General features: G+C 34.1%; 1 protein-coding gene across 3 annotated transcripts in view; it reads left to right on the plus strand.

The window, feature by feature from the left end:
* Positions 1-17,711: 17,711 nt before the first annotated feature.
* LOC149571312 (uncharacterized) overlaps positions 17,712-19,494 on the plus strand; it is a 69,578-nt gene continuing 67,795 nt past the window's right edge. For 2 of the 3 annotated variants that reach the window (XM_089812861.1, XM_089812862.1), the window contains exons 1-2: positions 17,712-18,000; positions 18,188-18,331. In XM_089812861.1, the coding sequence (XP_089668987.1) occupies positions 17,839-18,000; positions 18,188-18,331 (306 nt within the window). In that variant the 5' untranslated portion in view covers positions 17,712-17,838. The remainder of the gene's footprint in view (positions 18,001-18,187; positions 18,332-19,494) is intronic. The other variant, XM_089812863.1, reaches the window with a different exon arrangement.

Below are 19,494 nucleotides of genomic sequence, written 5' to 3' on the forward strand. Positions count from 1 at the left end.
ATTTTTTACTACCCACTTCCTCAAACGACTGAACCATCATTACTTCACACATTCTGACTTGACATTTTTGCATCATTTCTCTTTATGATTGTCATCCTTAGGTGATTCTCACAATCTTTCTCCTCATTTTTTGATAGTCCTATTAATTACTTTCACCCGCCGTCACTTCTATCTTTCACACAAGTTTCTCATCTGCCCTGTTACTTGCATTATATTTATTATTAATTTTTCAAAAACCACCAACCATTACTTCAAACAATTGTCTCCTCAAAAAACCCAACGGCTACAAAATTCATAAATAGGGTTGCCATCCTCTTTTAAGCTGGTTACCCATTTTGATAAGACATTTGCTTCCCTATTAGCTTCCCTAAACACATGATAGATTTTGAACTCCTCAAAAGTCTTTAACTCCTCTATGATTGATTCCAAAAAAATTAGATGCCATGCCTGGATTAAATTTTTACTAACTACTCACTACCATGGAATCACCCTCTAAAATAATCTTCCTCCCTTCACATTTTTTCACACATTTTAGGGCTAGCATAGCAACTTGAAACTCTGCATCATTATTTGTGCCATCCTTTAATTTTAGTGCTCCATAAGCCACTATATTCCCCAGACTATCTCTGACAATACACCCCGCTCCCGAACTTCCCCTGTTCCCTTTTGAAGCTCCATCAAAATTGACTTTTAGCCATCCTCCCTTAGGGACTTTCCATCTTGCTTCCACTCTTTTCCTAGCCATGGGATTTGTCTATCTTATATCTCTTGCTCTGCCCATTTTTATCCCTAGCCATTTATTCTAGATTACCATATCCACTTTCATAAACACACAATTTGACGGATTTTTACTAAAGATAGCTGCATTCACCACTTCTTCAATAAAGTGATCAATTCTTCTTATCAGTTGTTCTAAAGTATCTGCTTTATCTTGAAAGATTCACCTATTTCTCTCCTTCCACACCTCCCATATCACTATTAAAGGACTTATTCTCCATATACATTCTAGACAATTCTTCTTTCCTCCCCTTGGCCATGAAATAAAAAAGGCCTTTAAAGAGGGACTCCATGGTCCTTCCCAACCTAATTTCCCTTGAAGATGACTCCAACATTGTTTTGCCATCTCACAATTTAGCAATAAGTGATCCACATTTTCTTCCTCCCTTCCACACATAATTTTTTTTGTAGGTCCTTGAAAACCAAATCTCCTTCTCCTTTCCCCTATTAATATTCTCCCTTGGATTGCTAACCACGTGAATATTCCTGCCTTTGGCAGAATTTCCTTACTACAACAGAAGTCTCCTGCCTCAAAGCTATCATCTGTCCTTGAATCTAAAATTTCATAGTCCACTTTAATTGAATATTTACCCATGGCTATTGCACACTAGCTAATCCTATCCTCCTTACTTAAAATGCACACCTTCCTTCCTTTGAAAATCTCTTTCAAAGTAAGTTGTCGTCTTTCAAAAATCCCTTCCACTCTCTAGTCTCTCCATTACCATCTTTTCCCAAATACACCATCCACTTCAAACATACAATCTCTCACATTACTCCCCCATTTGCCACATAAGAGTTTCTTTAGATCTTCATCACCAAATTCCTCCTCTATTGATTTATACCCATTCCATGAATCTTCCCAAAATTTTGCCTTATTGCTATTCCCCACTATCCAAGAGATGTGATCAATGATGACATGTCGACAAAAAATTCCAAATTACTGAGCCTTTTATTGGATTTTGAATAGTTAGGATCCTTTGATTCTCATTATAATCGAAATATTTCACCTTTAGTAATCTCATCCATAATTGATCTTTATCATTTTCCGATTGCCACACCAATTTAGCCCCTAATGCTAAATTCATTGTACTCCAATCTGTTATACCTGCCCCTCCAAATTTCTTAGGTTTACAATTTTTTTCCCATTTCAGTAAGGGTCATTTTTAATCCTCCCCTACCCCACTCCAAAAAAAATTCATTTTCTTTTCTACTAAGTTAATCACCTTCTTTGGAATCTTTAAACACATCATTGAAAAAATAGGGACTGCTAAAACTACTGATTTTAACATTAGAATCATTCCTGCTGAGATTAGCCATTTACCTTTCCATCCTTCCATTCTTCTAAAGCATTTCTCCACTAATTCCTTCCACGCTTCTCCTTTACTTTGTCCATGGAATAAGGGGATCCCTAGATATTTTCTTAGGAGAGCTCCTTGCCTTATTCCTAAAATCCTTCCAATATCTCTTCTCTTTGAGAAAGTGGTATTAAAGAAAAATATTTCAGATTTTGCCCAATTAATCTTCTGTCTAGTTATAGCCCCATAAATTTCTAAAATTATTTTCATGACTCTTGCTTCTCTTTCTGAAGCATCACCTATGAGGAAAGTGTCATCCATAAATAATAAGTGTGAGATTAGGCCCACTCCCCTTGCCACCTTCACCCCCTTCCATTGACCCTTGGATCTTCTTTCTGTAATCAGTCTACCTAAAACCTTAGCTAGAATTATAAATAGAAAAGGGGATAAGGGATCTCCTTGTCTTATCCCTTTCCCTAATTCAAAAAATCTTGTGGGCTTCCATTAACTAACACCGAGAACCTAACTGAGTTTAAACATCCTTTAACCCAATGAATCCATTCATCCTTAAAGCCAAATTGTTTTAGGACCTTATATAAAAAAACTCTATTTACCTCATCATAGGCTCATTTAATATCCAACTTTACCATCATTTTTTTACTCAATTTTTTTTTTCTCTAACCGAGTGAATCATTTCATGAGCAATTATCACACCTTCACAAATTGATCTCCCTGGAGCAAAACCACTTTGTTCTTCTAAGATTACACAATTTAGCACCACCTTTAATCGATTTGCCACCACCTTTAAAATAATCTTATACACTATGTTGCATAATGAAATTGGTCTAAAATCCTCAAAGGATTTATAGTCCTCCTTTTTAGGAACTAGAGCAATGAAGGTGTTATTTAAGTCTTTAAGAACAAACCCCCCTTTTCTAGATTCCTCAACCATTTCCCATATTTCATCCTTAATACATTCCCATATTAGCCTAAAGAAACTCCCTATGAAACCATCAGGTCCTAGGCTCTTATCCTTCCCTAAACTCCATAATGCATTTTTCACTTCTTCTTTTGAAACTTCAGCATATAGCCTTGCCTTTTGTTCTTCGGTAATATATTTTTGAATACTACCCAAAACCTCTTCCTCAATCTCCTCATTCCCCTCCTCCATTTGGCCTCTATCCTTGAAGAAATTAACAACTTCTTTTTTTATCTGAATTGGATCATTTATCATTTCACCATCCACATTCTTTATTGAGAAAATTTTGTTGTGAATCTTTCTAATTTTAATAAAGTTATGGAAGAACTTTGTATTCTTGTCCCCTTCCTTCAACCACATTTCCCTAGATTTTTGCCTCCAAAACAATTCTTCCCTTAACAGAATCTCCCCATACTCCAACATTAGTCTCTTTTCCATCACAAAACCATCCTCCATCATTCCATCTTGAATTATCTTCTCATTTAATAATTTCAGATCCACTTCCAATTCCTCTTTTCTTTTGAAAATATTATTGAAAGACTCTTGGTTCCACACCTTCAATTTTCCTTTGATAAATTGAAGCTTCTTTAAAATCTTAAAAGCCATATTTCCCTCTCTTTTAGGGGTTTCCTTCCACCAACATTCCACCATTTCTTTGAAACCATCTACTCTTAGCCACATTGCTTCAAACTTGAAAGGACATCTATCTAGGGATACTTCCTCTTGTAACCTCAAACTAATAGGAAAGTGATCAGAACCATGAACAGGTAATAACTCAACTCCATAGACCAATCAACTTTTGTCCAATCACCTCCCAAGAGGAACCTATCCAATTTCTCTACAATATTGACAAAACCTTATTGTTTATTATTCCAAGTGAAATCACCCTGCCTAAAATGCACATTAATCAGTCCATTGTCCATGACAAAGGATGAGAAGTCCATTTGCAACTCAGACCTTCATCCTCTTCCCCCTTTTTTCTCCTCTGGGTATAAAATTGCATTGAAATCACCCCCTATAATAGTTATTTCCCCTTGTAAAATTTTCAACATATCAGTAAGAGTTTTCCATAATTTCTTCTTATCTCTACTTTGAGTTGGACCATACACATTGATAATATTAAATTCATATCCCAACTATTTTGAGAACATTTTCAACCATTACCAATTTTTTTTTGGCTTGCATCAGAATTCCCCTTATTGTTTCTTTGTCCCAAAGAATACGCAGTCCTCTCGATGCTCCCACAGTAGCTTCCCATATGCTATCCCATTTTCTAAACTTATTTCTCCAAACCTCCACATCCTCCATCTTAACTTTTGTTTCTTGCAAAACATTATATTTGGTTTAGCTTGGTCCAGACCTCTTCTGACCAAGCGGATTTTGTCAGGGGCATTGCAGCACTCGACATTCCACGAGAGGATCTTCATCCCTTCCAAGAGGGGTTCTTACCCCTTCCCAATTTCAATTTGCTCTGCCCTCTTGCACTTCCAGCTATCTGTAACAAAGCATTTATTATTCTTCTCCCCCTTTTTGGCTTTCTCTAAATGAAGCTTTATGTTTTTTACTTTTTGTTTTCTCAATAGTTCTCTTTTCTTTAAGGATCATGTTTTCCTCCATTCCAAAAAAATCCTCATCATCCTCTTCCTCCCCTACATCCTCCATCCCGTTCAAACTCTCCTCAAAACTAGATTCCCTTGATTTTCCTTGTAGATTTCTTATAGGAGATATTTCAATGTCCCTAAATCCCTCCTCTATCTCCCCATCCACGTTTCCTTTGTAACCAGTTAAATATCCTTCACTCACCTCCCATTCTCTATTTATTTCAGCTCTTTTCTCTGGTATTTCTATTAACCTATCTTCCCTATCTTGGGGTTCCAAATTCACTTCCATTTCCTTATTAAACACCTCCACATTTCTGTCCCCCAAACTTTCCACCATCCTCTCATCACATCTATCCCTACATCCCTCAGCCAATCCACCCTCCCTTACTAACCCATCCTGTTCTGCCTAACTCTTTAATAAATCCTCTATGTTTCCCTTATCCCTTTCCTTTTTTTCATAAGTTTTTCCCCCAACCTCCCATTGCATTTGAGCTACAAATGTAAACTCACCTTCCCCCCCCAACATTTTCTTGACAATTGTTTGCCCTTGGTTTTTCCATCATGATGTTTTCTATCTTTGCTATATCTTTTTTCCATTGGGATTCCTTCACCCCTTTTTGCATCTTCAAGTCTTTTTCCATCTCACTTGCCCTTCTAAAAAGCCTTTCTTCTAGCTTTTCCTTATCGTGTCCTTCTTGTTTGCACTCTTTTGATTCATGTTCCTCACACAAACAAAACTCACACACCTTTAATCCTTCCTCTATTGAAATCGGTTGTCTCCATACAGCCCCCTCCACATAGATTTCAATCATTTCTAGAATTGGGTGACAATCTCTCTACAATATGCAAATCCTAGGGAACATTTGTAGAGTTACCTTATCCACCATTTCTACTACTTTGATATAAGCTCCCAGTTTATTACCTATCATTCTGTAGTAGTGTTCTTGCCAATATTCCTAAGGCAAGTTTCTAAGTCCTATCCATATTGGGAATTCCTTTATGGTCTCCTTGGTTGGGTCAAAAAAATTTACCCATTTTTTCAAGTAGAATCCATATCCATCCATGAAATAAGGGCCACTATTCATTATCCAATCTCTATCCCGTGCAATATTAATTGTAACCATGCAGAACCCATTTTCTAGAGTTTTGAACTCTTTCACTTCATCCCATTTCTTATCACACCAATCCTTTATCTTTTCTATTTCTAACCCTGGCCCTCCCCATTTGAGAAATAGAGCATCTATTTCCAGAAACTCACCTTTTGCCTTAATTGTGCTCTCATCCAAAATAATCTTCTCCACCGTGCAGCATGTCCATTACTAATCTCTCATTGTTTCTTGCTCTTGGTTTAATTCCACCACTTGCGGTCTTCTTAGTTTAGATGCTATATTTTCAAAATCCACTTTCCTGCCTAAATTCATTGATGTAAATCTTTGCACCGAGTGCATCCCTTCACCATTCCTATTTAACTTGGTGTTCACCTTGTGCCAATTCTCTTCTCTATTCTAGTCCAATCTTCTCCATTGACGACTATCTCTGAGACTACCATAACAATTTTGCCATCTTCCATTCTTATTTCCCCAATAAAACCTCCCTTCATGCTGCCTGAAAGGTTCCCAACCTCTTCTTCCTCCAGCAGACCAACCAACATTCCCCATCCTATTTTGAAAACCTCTCTGGTCTCCCACCTGCCATTGCTTCTCCATTCAAGCTCCCACTCCCTTATTACAGTTTACCTTAGTGTTAGGATAACTGACAGGTTAAATTTTAATGTGGGTTAGTTCTATTATAGTGCCCATGATTAGTATTATTGTGATACAAGTTATTAACCTTTTTAATAATGTAATCTCTCTCTCTCTCTCTCTCTCTCTCTCTCTCTCTCTCTCTCTCTCTCTCTCTCTCTCTCTCTAAACCCATTAATATATCCCCCCCCACTATCTAAATACACCCTCTAATCTCTCTCTAGTCTTTAGATACACCCCCTAATCCCTCTCTCTAATCTCTAGATACACCCCCTTATCTCTCTCACCCTACTCTCTAGATATCCTCCTAATCTCTCTCTCCCTCTATGCTCTCTAGATACACCCCTAATCTCTCTCCCCCCCCCTCTCTCCTAGCTCTCTAGATACACCTCCTAATCTCTCTCTCTCTCTCTCTCTCTCTCTCTCTCTCTCTCTCTCTCTCTCTCTCTCTCTCTCTCTCTCTCTCTCTCTCTCTCGATAAACCCCCTAATCTATCTATCTCTAGATACACCATCATATGAAAATCTATTTCCTTATCTTTAATATCTCTCTCTACAGAAAACATGTCTCTATAAGAAACATAATATGAGCTCTCTCTTGTCTACAGATATTCTCTCTCTCTCTCTCTCTCTCTACATATATGTATGTATGTATGTATGTATATTATCACTTATAAAAAACATAATATTAATTCTAATTACTAGTACAAATAGGGCTACGTTAAGGTATATAATTTACTAAATGATTAGTACAATCATATATAGAGGAAGAGTTAGAGTTAGGATCCAAGGTTTGCAATTTCATTTATATGACACTCAAGGTGTTATGGTTAGGGTTAATAAGTGGCTAGATGTTACACTAAAATAAGGGACATGGTTAAGGGAAGTATGAGGTTTAGGTGTAGTGTTGGAGTATTTGGAGTACAACTATGGTCAAATTTGGGATATATGTTATACAAATGACTCGAATAGTGGAAAAATTTTAATTCATGAAAGGGAAATTATAAGTTTAAATACAACAATTTAGATGATGTAAAAAGTGTGAAAGATTATATAAGAATCAATTTTATGGAAATTATTTCTCCATGATGATGTGAGAACATTATATATTGTTCAATTTTTAATAATGCTAATGCAATTTTTATTACAATGATTATGAATTGTAATCAATAAATATGCCTATCATTAAGGACGTCTATTTAGACTTATGATTTTCTTTCTTAATTAACATATTTAGTAGCCACATCTATTAAAGAAATGTTTTGTACAACAATAAATTTATTTTGTCTTGTTCTCTTCTTCATGAAAGTTACATAGAACAATGGGGAAACAAAACTACCAATACAACTAATTAGAAGTAAAATTTTGAAATCGGATACAAGAATGAACTATATACAAAAAAAAATTCTCTATAATGGTGTAAACACGTGTCACATTCTTCAATGATTAGGATTCTTTTGCAACCTTTATTCGAACAATGATTGTGAAAGACTTCTTTCATCATCGAAGGAAACCCATCCACTTTTGTAGATGTGTCACACATGAATTTTTATGCATCTTCCATATGCATTACTTCCATTTCCTCAAAATATTCAATTAGAAATATTGTGTTCTCCACAACTTTAATTATAGTTGTGCACATCTCTTTAATTATTTGTAGGCATTTGTCAAACTTGGTCTCAAAGAAATCTTTTGAGGTCATTGAAGTAGTCAGGCAAGTATCAAGTAATGTTTGATTCTTTGTTCGAGGCATCCATAACTCAAATAGTAACCTGCAAACTTATAAAAAAAACATCAACATGTAGAAATAATCAGAATGCAAAAGTATTAATAGTTAACATAAATTCTTTCAAATGAATAATGTTCAAAATAACATAAATATAAATCAAAACTATTTTTAAAAAAATAGTTAGATTGTAATGTTTTAAATATGGTAGCATTGCCTTCCACTTTTCAAACATTACAAACATTAATATTTATAAAAATCTATATATACTATGAAAAATATTTAATAAAACACATACATATTCTAATTATATAATACCAAAATATAAACTAAATATATAATTCATTTATTTTAAACTAATCATTAACTTTAATAAAATGCAAATTTTATTGATAAGGCGACCTTGCCATCCACATTAATGATAAAATATAATTATGAAACATAAAAAAATATAAATATTTTGAAACATGCAAATATAAAACTATTATGAAACATACAAATCTAAAACATGTAAACCAAAAGCATTTTGAAAAATGCATATGTAAAACTAATATGAAACATGGAAATATAAAATTAAATTAAAACGTGCACATTAAAAATCTGCAAATGAAATGTAACATCAAATATCTATATCAAATAGATTTTGAATCAATTTTAATTCTAAATCTAAATCAAACATACAAGGCTAAACTATATGAAACTTATTGAAAATGAATTTTAAATCAAAGGAGAATATTACAACTAATTTTGAAACTAAATCTACATTTTTTTATTTTATGAATAGACCTTTTCCATTAAATTAAAAATTTAAAGATACATATTCATAAAAAAAGGGTCGAGGGATACAGGATCACCTTGCGAGTTCATATGGCCCAAGGCCAGAGATCAACCATTCATCAAAAAAAATATAAAAATAGAAATATAAAACTTTAGGCTACAAGAGCAGTGCCAGTCGAAGGAGGGTCTTTGTCATCAAAACCCTATAAATCCTTGGGGTTAGTGGTTGGCTTAGGGGGAGCCTAACCATCAGCAATAGCAACAACATCTTTATCTTTATCTTTATCTTCCTCGGCCCTAGGAGGAGAAATGGCTAAATCCAGCCGGGGGAACACCCACTTGGGGTCATGGGGAGCATACGGCCAACCCGCATTAGCGGTAGCAGGGGGAGCCACCAGGGACCAACCTAAGCCTAACCTCCAAGGAGGTGAGGTTGAGTGATGATGGCCATGAAAGCCTCCATTAGGAGAGCAACGATGAGGTTGCGACCTGGGGGTCTACGAGCAGAACCGCTCCAGCCTCTTCAATGACTGCGAGGAGTAAATACATAACTAAATCTAAATCTAAATACAAAACTAAAAATAAAAATAAAAATAAAAATAAAAAATAGAAATCTCACATGCAAAAAATTACTCCAAAACTTTAATCTACTCCTCAAAAACTCTAATCTGCTCCAATAATCTCCATCTCTTCCTCCCTGTAAAAACACAAAATGAAAATGAAATAAGGAGCATTTGTTTTATAACCTATGAGAGACTCCTCATATCCCCCAATAGATGCCTTTTGACATTCCATGAATTTGTTTCAAATTCCCCCACTCCCCACAAAAAAAAGCATATTGAATGTGCATGTAAAAATATATTTAACAAAAAATAAAATGTTTTATATTTAAAAATTTAACAAAATTATTTCAGCCATATTTTTTTGGGTTCAATTTTTTTGGCCTTATTTTTTCGGGTCCTAAATTTTGGCCCTAATTTTTGGGTCTTATTTTTTGGCCCCTTTTTTGGGCCCTATTATTTCAGAATCCATTTGGCTTAGTATTATTTTGGCCAACTATTATTTTGAGATTTTTAAAAAAATTTATAATTCAATAATCATAAAATATATACTAAATATATGATTCATCTACTTTAAATAAATCATTAACTTTAATAAAATACAAATAGTATTGATATGGTGGCATTGTCATCCACATTAATGATAAAATTATACTTTGAAATATGAAAATATAAATACTTTGAAACATGCAAATATAAAACTATTATGAAACATTCAAATCTAAAACATGCAAACCAAAACTATTTTAAAATATGCAAATCTAAAACTAATATGAAACATGCAAATCTAAAACTAATTTGAAACATGCACTTTTAAAATATGCAAATGAAAAGTATTATAAAATATATAAATCAAATAGATTTTGAATGCAAATCTAAATCTAAATCAAACATGCAAGACTAAACTATTAAATGCAAGCCTAACCAATTTTGAATAGAATTCTAAATATAAATGAAACTAATTAAAATTGAAATCTAAATCAAAGTAGAATATTATAACTAATTTTGAATCTCAATTTACATCTAGATCTAAATCTAAATGACAATCTAAATAAAAAATAGAATCCTCACCTGCAAAAAAATTACTCCAAAACTTCAATCTACTCCTGTTCAAAAACTCCAATAATCTCCATCTCTTCCTTCCTGCAAAAACATAAAATGAAAATGAAATGAGGAATCTTTGTTTTATAACTTGTGAGAGGCTCCTCATATCCCCTAATGGATGTCTCTTCAGATTCCACAAATTTGTTTCAAATTCCCCCACTCCCCACAAAAAAAAGCATGAATGTGCATGTAAAATTATATTTAACAACAAAAAGATTATATTGAAATTATTTCGGTCCCTTTTTTTTAGGCCCTATTTTTTTCGGGGCATATTTTTCGTTCCCTATTTGTTCGGGCCCTATTTTTTTGGGCCTATTATTTCGGCCAACTATTATTTTGGAAATACTTTTTTATTTTATGAATTAATAAGTTAATATTTAATTTAGAAGTTTGTAATTACTCCCTTTTCTTTTTTATTGACAAGAAATCTTGACATATTCTTGTGCTAGGCATTAGTGCTACCATTGTGTAGAATGCCTCTTGGCATAGTTAGAATAACTTAGAATCAATATATTGATTTGTAGTAATGGGCTATATATAAATGTGATGCCCAAATTAGTGATACTTTTGCCTTTGAATTTCAGGAGATGTGGAGAAGTGGAAGAAGTGGAGACATTTCCTTAAACATCTCACCCACTGCTTCATTCCTTTTGTGTGCTTTCCAATAAAAGCTAAAGAATCCTATCTATTTTTTTTTGTCATAACTCATCAGTTCTTCATATTCACAAAAATAAAACACCTAGCTACTCAAAATATATGCCACAAGAAACGCTCATTAATGTCTAATCCAAACATGGACTAAATCTACCTGTATTGAAAAGGGGTAACAGAAACAGGGGATTTACGTGTAGCAAAGTCAACTTATAGGAGTGTTGAGAAATTGTATGATCAGGCAAGAGATGTTTGCAAGCCCATTCACAGGCTCCCAGCCCTTGTTTCTCTCATCAACTGTAACTACGTTATTCATTAGTTTATCTTCATATTCTACTTGTCACATCAAAGTTGTTTAGGATTCCCACTGATTGTTATGATTGTTTGAGTGCATAATATTTTTGAAACATTGTGGTATCATTGCAAACAACCTCATCTCAGTGTAGATGAACATGCCAATCAAACATATGCCAATGAACATGTCAAAGGAGAACTTGATATAATTTGCAAGGATAAGAATATTATTATGAGGGTGGTTTAGTTTTCGATTCATTTGAAGAATCAATGGGACTTGATGGTATTCCGAATTAGCTTTCATTTTGGTAAATAATTTTAAAAGAACTTATCTAACAAAATGTTTTGTGTTGATGGACATGGATAATTGGTTTTTATTGGGATTTTGTATTAATGGAGTTTTTAAAATTCTAATCATGTACAACATGTTTTTCTATATTTTTTGTTTACGTATATGGATAATGATTCTTTATTAGTGCTTGCTGGTAGGTTAAGTACTTAAAGAGATCAAATTTCCACAATCCATTGTATTGTACTAATATGTTTCTAGATTCGATTGTGTTAAGATTTTTATCATCAATGTTTTGAATCGCACTATGTGATCCATCATCAGGATGAAGAGCAAGAGATGCAAAACAAAGTAGGTTGCAGATAATGGCTAACCCAAAAGATAAAGGGACCAAGGCATGAAAGATAGAACACACTCGAGGTTGAAGAATGAAAAAAAAGAAAAAGAAAAAAAGAGAGACAATAATAGAGTAGATAGAAGGACAAGGGGCCAAAAGGAACACATTCCAAGGACAAACCTGGAAAAGAAATAGAAACTAAAAAAGAATCAATTGAATAAAGTGTTGATTAACAAACGAAGATATCAAAATTGTAAAAGAACATGTAAAATGAGATAAAACAATGAGTGTGCCTTAAATTATAGATTGAAGAAAGATAACAAGAATGTATCATATATACATAGGCAAAAGACGTGAAAAGGACAAAGATGATAAATACATGCTTGTATATATGTATGTATATATATACATATACATGTGTGTGTGTGTGTGTGTGTGTAATTTGAACTTATGCATTACATGAAGTTATAGGAACAAGTTATATCAAGTACTCAAAAATAAAGATCAATGTAAAACTAATAATAAATCTATTTAAAATAAGAAATTAAAAATAATTAATAGATTGTGATAATTAATATTGATGAGGTGGAAGATAAAATGATTGAAAAAATAAAATCTTATCAACTTGTCATAAATGTGGAAAAGATAAAGTTGTAATTAATACATTCATTAATGCAAGATGAAGTTGTTAGAAAATATTTGTATTTTTTGTTGAAGAAAATTAATTTTCTCCCCCGCCAAAAATAGTATGGACCAATAGAATGGATGAAAAATGTGATTTATAAAATAATGTAATATTAGAAAAAGATATAAAAATTTAAAATCTCATATAATCTTGTAAATTCTTTGATTTGATTGGTTAGTGTTAATGTCATATTTGCATTGACATGAATGCATAAGTAGAACTAATAATAATAATAATAATAATAATAATAATAGAACTATTAAAATTTGCACTAATCATCCTAAAGGGAAGGGTGGTGCTGCCTTGCTTATTAATCCCTACTGCGGAAGATATATTAATTCCGTTGGAAGCTTCCCTTGTAACCATGTGGCTTGGGTTGTAATTGAATTCAATGGCACATCTTTTGGAGTTTGCTCCATATACACTCCCAATGAGGTTAAAGAGAGAACCATTCTTTGGGATTAGCTTCATAATCTAGCCAACATACCCTGGATTCTGGCTAGAGACTTTAACATGGTTGAGAATCAAGATGATAAGTCTGGTGGTCTTCCTTTTGCTTGGAAACATCAAGAGAAGTTCTATTGGGATCGTTGTAAACATAAACTTAATCTATTTGATCCTATGGAAGGGCGTAGAAGGGATACTTCTGGCCTGTGGTTTACATGGTGTAACTTTCAACAGGGGTCTAAAAGGATTTACTCCAGGCTTGATAGATTTTATGTTAAATCCCGACTTTTTTTCATTCTCTCCTAACCAACAACAATCCCCTGTTTTTGCTTCTTCCTCTACTCTCTCTGATCACCTTCCTATAGTTGCTCTTATTAACATAAGGAATGCTCTAGCTCCTAGCGCTCATCATAATGAAGAGTTTATTCTTAACATATCCTTGCTTAATGATCAGGATACTAATATTGTTGTTAAGATGGTTAGGTCATTCAATCTTATTAATAATTTCTCTTCTCAAGTTGATAGATGGAATAGAAATGTCTCCTCGTGGAGGAAAATATTTCAAACCTTAGGTCAAAGAAGGGCTAAAAATTACAGAAGAGTGGAAAATGAATTGAATGATCGCCTTCAATTTGCTGAATTAGATGCCCAAGCTAATCCCTCCTCTATATCACATATTGAACGTGTCTTTGCTGCTAGAGATTCTCTGAGGAAGCATCAACATATTAAAACCATTGGAGCCTCTATTAGAAGCTGTCAACAATGGTTGAAATATGGGGATAAAGGCTCCAAATTCTTCTTTAATTACCTTAAGCAAAAATAGAGAAAAGAGAAAATTGATACAATTGTTATGGATAATCAGGAGCTTAGTGATATCAATGACATTGCTGCTGTCTTTGAGCAGTTTTACAAAGCTCTTTTCAATTCTGAAGAGAACAGTAATGCCAAAGATCTTAGGAATAAATGCAAGGATCTCATTCCTAAAAAAATTGTTGAGGGTGATGTCTCCATCCTTAGGGCTAGGATATCAGTTTAGGAGATCTCTAATGCTATATCTGCTCTTAAAAAGGATAAAGCTCCTGGGTCAGATGGCCTCCCTACTGAATTTTACAAATCCAATATTGATTGGATTGCCAAGGATCTATTTGATTTATATTCAGAAGCTTATGATCGTGGCACTCTTGGTAATTCTATCAATATGGGGACTATTAAGCTCATCCCTAAAGATGGAGACAAATCTCTAATCAAGAATTGGCGGCCGATTACTTTGCTTAACCTTTCATACAAAATTCTGGCCAAAGCCTTGGCCTCTTGGCTTGTTAATATTCTGCCCAACTTCATTTGTCCCACCCAGACTGGTTTCATCAAGGGACGCTATATTCTAGAAAACCTTGTCACCAGCTGGGAGTTAATGGAGTGGGCTAAGTCCTCAAATCAGAATTCTGCTATGTTTCTTTTAGATATTGAGAAAGCTTATGATCGAGTCAAATGGGATTTCATCCTTTCTATCCTTCAGGCCTTTGGATTCCCTGATGAATTTGCTATATATATTCAAGTGTTGTTTAAGGATTCCTCTACTAGAATTGAAATTAATAGTTTTTTATCTAATCCTATACCCCTGTCTCGATCCATTCGACAGGGATGTCCTCTTGCTCCTGCTCTCTTTGTTATTGCTTCTGATGCCTTGTATTATATCCTCAGAGATGATACTATCTCTCCCAAAGTTAATGGGATTTCCCTCCCTAACAACTCAGCTTCTTAATATCCAATTTGCGGATGATACCTCGCTCTTCCTTGAATTATCTTGTCTTAATATTCAGCGTCTTAATCTGAAACTCGAGTTGTTTGAAACCATCTCAGGTGCTCGTATATCTAAGCCCAAATCTATCATGCTTGGATGGAAAGAGGAACCTCCAGATTGGTTTCTCCAATTTGGTTACTCATGGGGCAGACCTCATAAGATTGTTAGATATTTGGGGGTTCCTTTTTCAATCTCCCCTTCTCTCAAAGACATGTGGAATTGGGTTAAGGATATAATTATGAAGAAACTCTACAAGTGAGATAATAGGGTGCTTTCGCTTGCTGGTAGAGTGTAGGTGTGCCAAAAAATCTTGTCATCCTATAGTATATACTTTTCTTCTGTCTGGATGTTTAGTAATTACCAACTGTTTGAAATTCAGAAGGCCATTGGGAGATTCTGATGGTTTGATGGTAAAGGTAATAGGAAGAAACATGTTGTTAGATGGAGTTGGTGTCACATTGATAAGAAGTCAGGTGGTTTAGGCCTTAAAGACCTTAGGATTCAAGGGGTTTCTCTTGCTGCTAAGTGGATTTTTTAGGCTCTTGATGGTCATGAGCCTTGGAAAATTCTTCTTAGAAATAATATTCAATCTAGATTTCCTAAGCAAGCTAAATATTGGAAGAACCTTCCCTTTGCTAATCTTGTTGCTGGGATGTTCCCTGTCTCTGTTCAAGGCTCCATGGTTTTTAAGTCTATCTGGAAGGCTTGGGAGTTGGTGAGGGGCTTTATTTATAATTCTAACTTCGATAGCAATAATTCTATCCACGGTGAATGTTCTATCTGGTGGAATCTGAAACATAATGGCAAGCCTCTTGCCATGACTCAAGGGTGTTCTGCTAAACATTGGAACAATCATGGTATCAAGAGCTTTATTGATATTTTGGAGAATGACAACCTTGCCAGTTGGCAAGATATTAGGCTTAAGTTCAATCTTCCTGACTCTCATAAACGTACCTATAATATGATAGCTAATGCTTGTCGCCCTCTCAATCTTCCTCGTAGATGTGATGTGGATTCCCAATATTCTTATATTTCCGTTGGGATGATGGATCCCTCTTACATAAAATCAAAGCTAAAGATATATATAAGGTGCTTAATAAAGATCACTCTATTTTATCACACCTGAATACCACCTGATATATGAATTTAGACTCTCTTGAATGGCACAAAATCCTTGACAGATTCTGGAAGTCTCGTATTCCTCCCAAAATCTTACATTTTAAATGGCAACTTCTTCTTGATAGACTTCTTATTGAAAATCAAACTGGTGATACTGACTCTTGTTCTATTTGCAGGGTTCCTGAAAATTTAAGACATATTTTCTTTACTTGTCATTTTGCCAGGATTATATGAAATTTTTTTGGAATATCTATAACTGATCATGTCTCTGTGCTGGATACTATTCTTGGAAACATATCCAGTCTTAAGAAGGATGCTAACTTTTTTTGGAATATTCTCTCTTCTTATATTCTTTGGTTTATTTGGAAAAGTAGAAATGAGGACAAATTCCAATATGTTGGTAGATCCCTTACTTTGTTTCATTTGAAACTCATACGCTTTAAGATTGTCTCGCGGGTGTGCTGCATTATGAAACTTGAAAAAGACAAACTGAAAAGATTTCTCTGTGATGGGCACGCTACGATGTTCATCTACGAAATGAAGCATGGGCTGGAATGGGCCAACATTATTGATGACCAGGCTGCTTTTGAAGAAGTCCTTAAGCGACTGATTAAGGAGATGCGATATACTAGAGGCCCTTTTTCTGATAGACTTGATTTTTTTGCTCATATTCTTGAACGAAAGAAAGCTGTTTGGATGGAAGGAGAGCTAGGATGGACAACATGGATTGATGATCGTGATGATACTCTGGATTAGCTTATCTAATTTTCTTTTTTGTAATCTCGCTGAAATTGTTACATATTGTGCTAGTTGATTGATCATGGATTACCAGTTGAACAAGTAGGTTGAGGTTCGCCTCCCCTCTCTTGATTTTGTACCTATCTTTTTGAACTATCGATTATTTAATTTAATAATAATTTATATATCTTTTAGAATTGAATTATTTTTTTTTTGTAGTTATTTTCTATACTACTTTTTTGATGTAAAATATAATTATTAATTTAATATTAAAATATATATTTAAATTTTAAATATATTTAAACTAAATGATAAATTGTCTAAATAAAAAATATTACTAATAATAAATGATATAATTTATAAATTGTAACACTTATCATTTATACATATTACAAGCACTATTATAAAATATAATTAAAAAATAATAATGTTTAATTTATTTTTATAAAAGTAAAATAATAGTAATAATTTATTTACTTTTATTAAAAAATCAAAGTTTTAAAAAAATTAGAAATTCAAATACAAAGATATAATATATTGAAATTATATTGCCATCGAGAATTAATATTGATTATACATATTGTCTGAGGTAGAAGATAAAATGATTGATTTTTTTTTTAATTAACTTGTCATGAAAAAGATAAAGTTGTAATTAATGATGTATTTATAATTAGAAAATATTTGTATTTTTGTTGAAGAAAATTAATTTTTTCCTCCTCCAAAATAGTACGAACCAATAGAATAAATAAAAGTATTCGTGCCCAATAAAGGCACATTTTCGTTGGACAGACGTTGCCGTTTTGATTCACACGATAGCCTGCCTATATTCGAACCGAAAACAATTAATTGTGGATACCTAGTAGCGGGAAGAATTTTATGTGTTTTGATTAACTACTAGAAGTGCAGTTGTGGAGTTAATGGCACTCTGTCCTGTTACTCCTGTTACTCTTCCCCTAGTCAATGTAAATATTTCTACTCCAAAACCCCAAAAACTTAGCGGCAGTTTGTCTCCAGGGACAATTCGTTCATTTCTGAAATGCGGACGCCTGGCAGTTTCATCTACGCCGCGAGCTCTCCTTGTAAGTTCCTCGTTTTCAAGCTTCCAATTAAGCAGTCTGTTGGCTGCAATCTTCTAGTGCAAAAAGAAAGAGAGACTCAGGTTTAAAGATAGCAACATTGTGTAAGCGAAAGAAATAATCTCCGTTTAAACAGTACAATGCAGTTTAATTAAGAGAAAAAGAATAGTAATGAAGGTTGGAGTTGTAGGGAGAAGCCGGGCGGAGAGAGTACACATCTGTGTTGATTGTACCAACGGGAGTGGGGGCTACCATTGGGGGCTTTGCAGGGGATGCTCTTCCTGTTGCTCGAGCCATGGCGTCGGTTGTCGACTGCCTTATTTCACATCCCAACGTAATATTTTCTTGCCACTGTCTTTCATTTATAATCTTGGAATCAAATACCTGGTCTTGCTTAAGGGAATTTAAAATTATCTGTATCCGGTTTTCTGTTTTTAGCTATTTGTAGATTGGATTATTGTGTTATTTGCGAACGCGATTAATGCCTTAAATCTGCTGAACTGCTCTACATTAGGTTTTCATGGATGGGTTGGTTTAATTTCATGAAATTTATTTTATACTTCTAAGTTCCTAATGTACTGTTCATTCTCTTGCGAGATATGTTCTTGCTCATGAAACATGGCTCAATGAGTCGAGTAAAAAACTATACTGTTAAGTTAAATTCTGATAGTAATATCATAATTTGACTTATTTGGGAAATATCATAATTTGACTTATTTGGGAAATATCTCTTACTTATTAGTTGCTGAGCTAAAAGGCTCTATAGTGAATGGTACACAAAGCACAAGACTCGCCGAAGGTTTTGTCAATGGGGTAACAAAAAAAGTGGGCTTAACATTGGAGGAAACTCCATTACTAAGCATGCTTGAGTAGAGTACTAGTGGATGGGTGACCTCTTAAGAAGGCCTAATGCTTCACCTCTGTGAGCATTGTGAAGGTGCAATGAGTGCTAAGTGTACTATTTGTTCGCATGAGAGATGAGTTCTTGTGAACCACTACTACTCATGAAACATGAGCCAATGTTTTTGACTCAAAAATGACATGGTTGAATCTTGATAGCAATATCATAATGTAATGACATCCATATTCGTTTCTTTATATTTCTTGCACTGTCCTTTTGGTACTATTGTTCTTCCTAGGAAATGTCTCCATGGGGCATGGACATGATGGAGAAGTATACTTTTTTGAAATAGGGTATGTGAGCAAATGAATAAGGGACTATGTTAAAATATAGTCATGCTCGTAGTTTTTGTTTGGCCTAAAGTGGAGAAACATGGGGCAAACCTACAATTTTTTTGAATTTTTTAGGCAACTCAAGGACCTATTAAAGTGGGCCTTATTTTGGCCCTTACCTTCATAACTAGGACACAAAGGCTATCAAGGGTTCTCCCAACAATGTTCTCCTGAAATTAGTGTACACATCTTTGAGGGTCCTTATAACTATGTTTTCATGAAATGAGTATACACATCTTGTTGAACTTGTTTGCTTTGACAAAA

Source organism: Cupressus sempervirens, chromosome 2 (assembly GCF_028749045.1).
Source record: "Cupressus sempervirens isolate cs-2001-9-10 chromosome 2, ASM2874904v1, whole genome shotgun sequence".
In the NCBI taxonomy this organism is placed as follows: domain Eukaryota; kingdom Viridiplantae; phylum Streptophyta; class Pinopsida; order Cupressales; family Cupressaceae; genus Cupressus; species Cupressus sempervirens.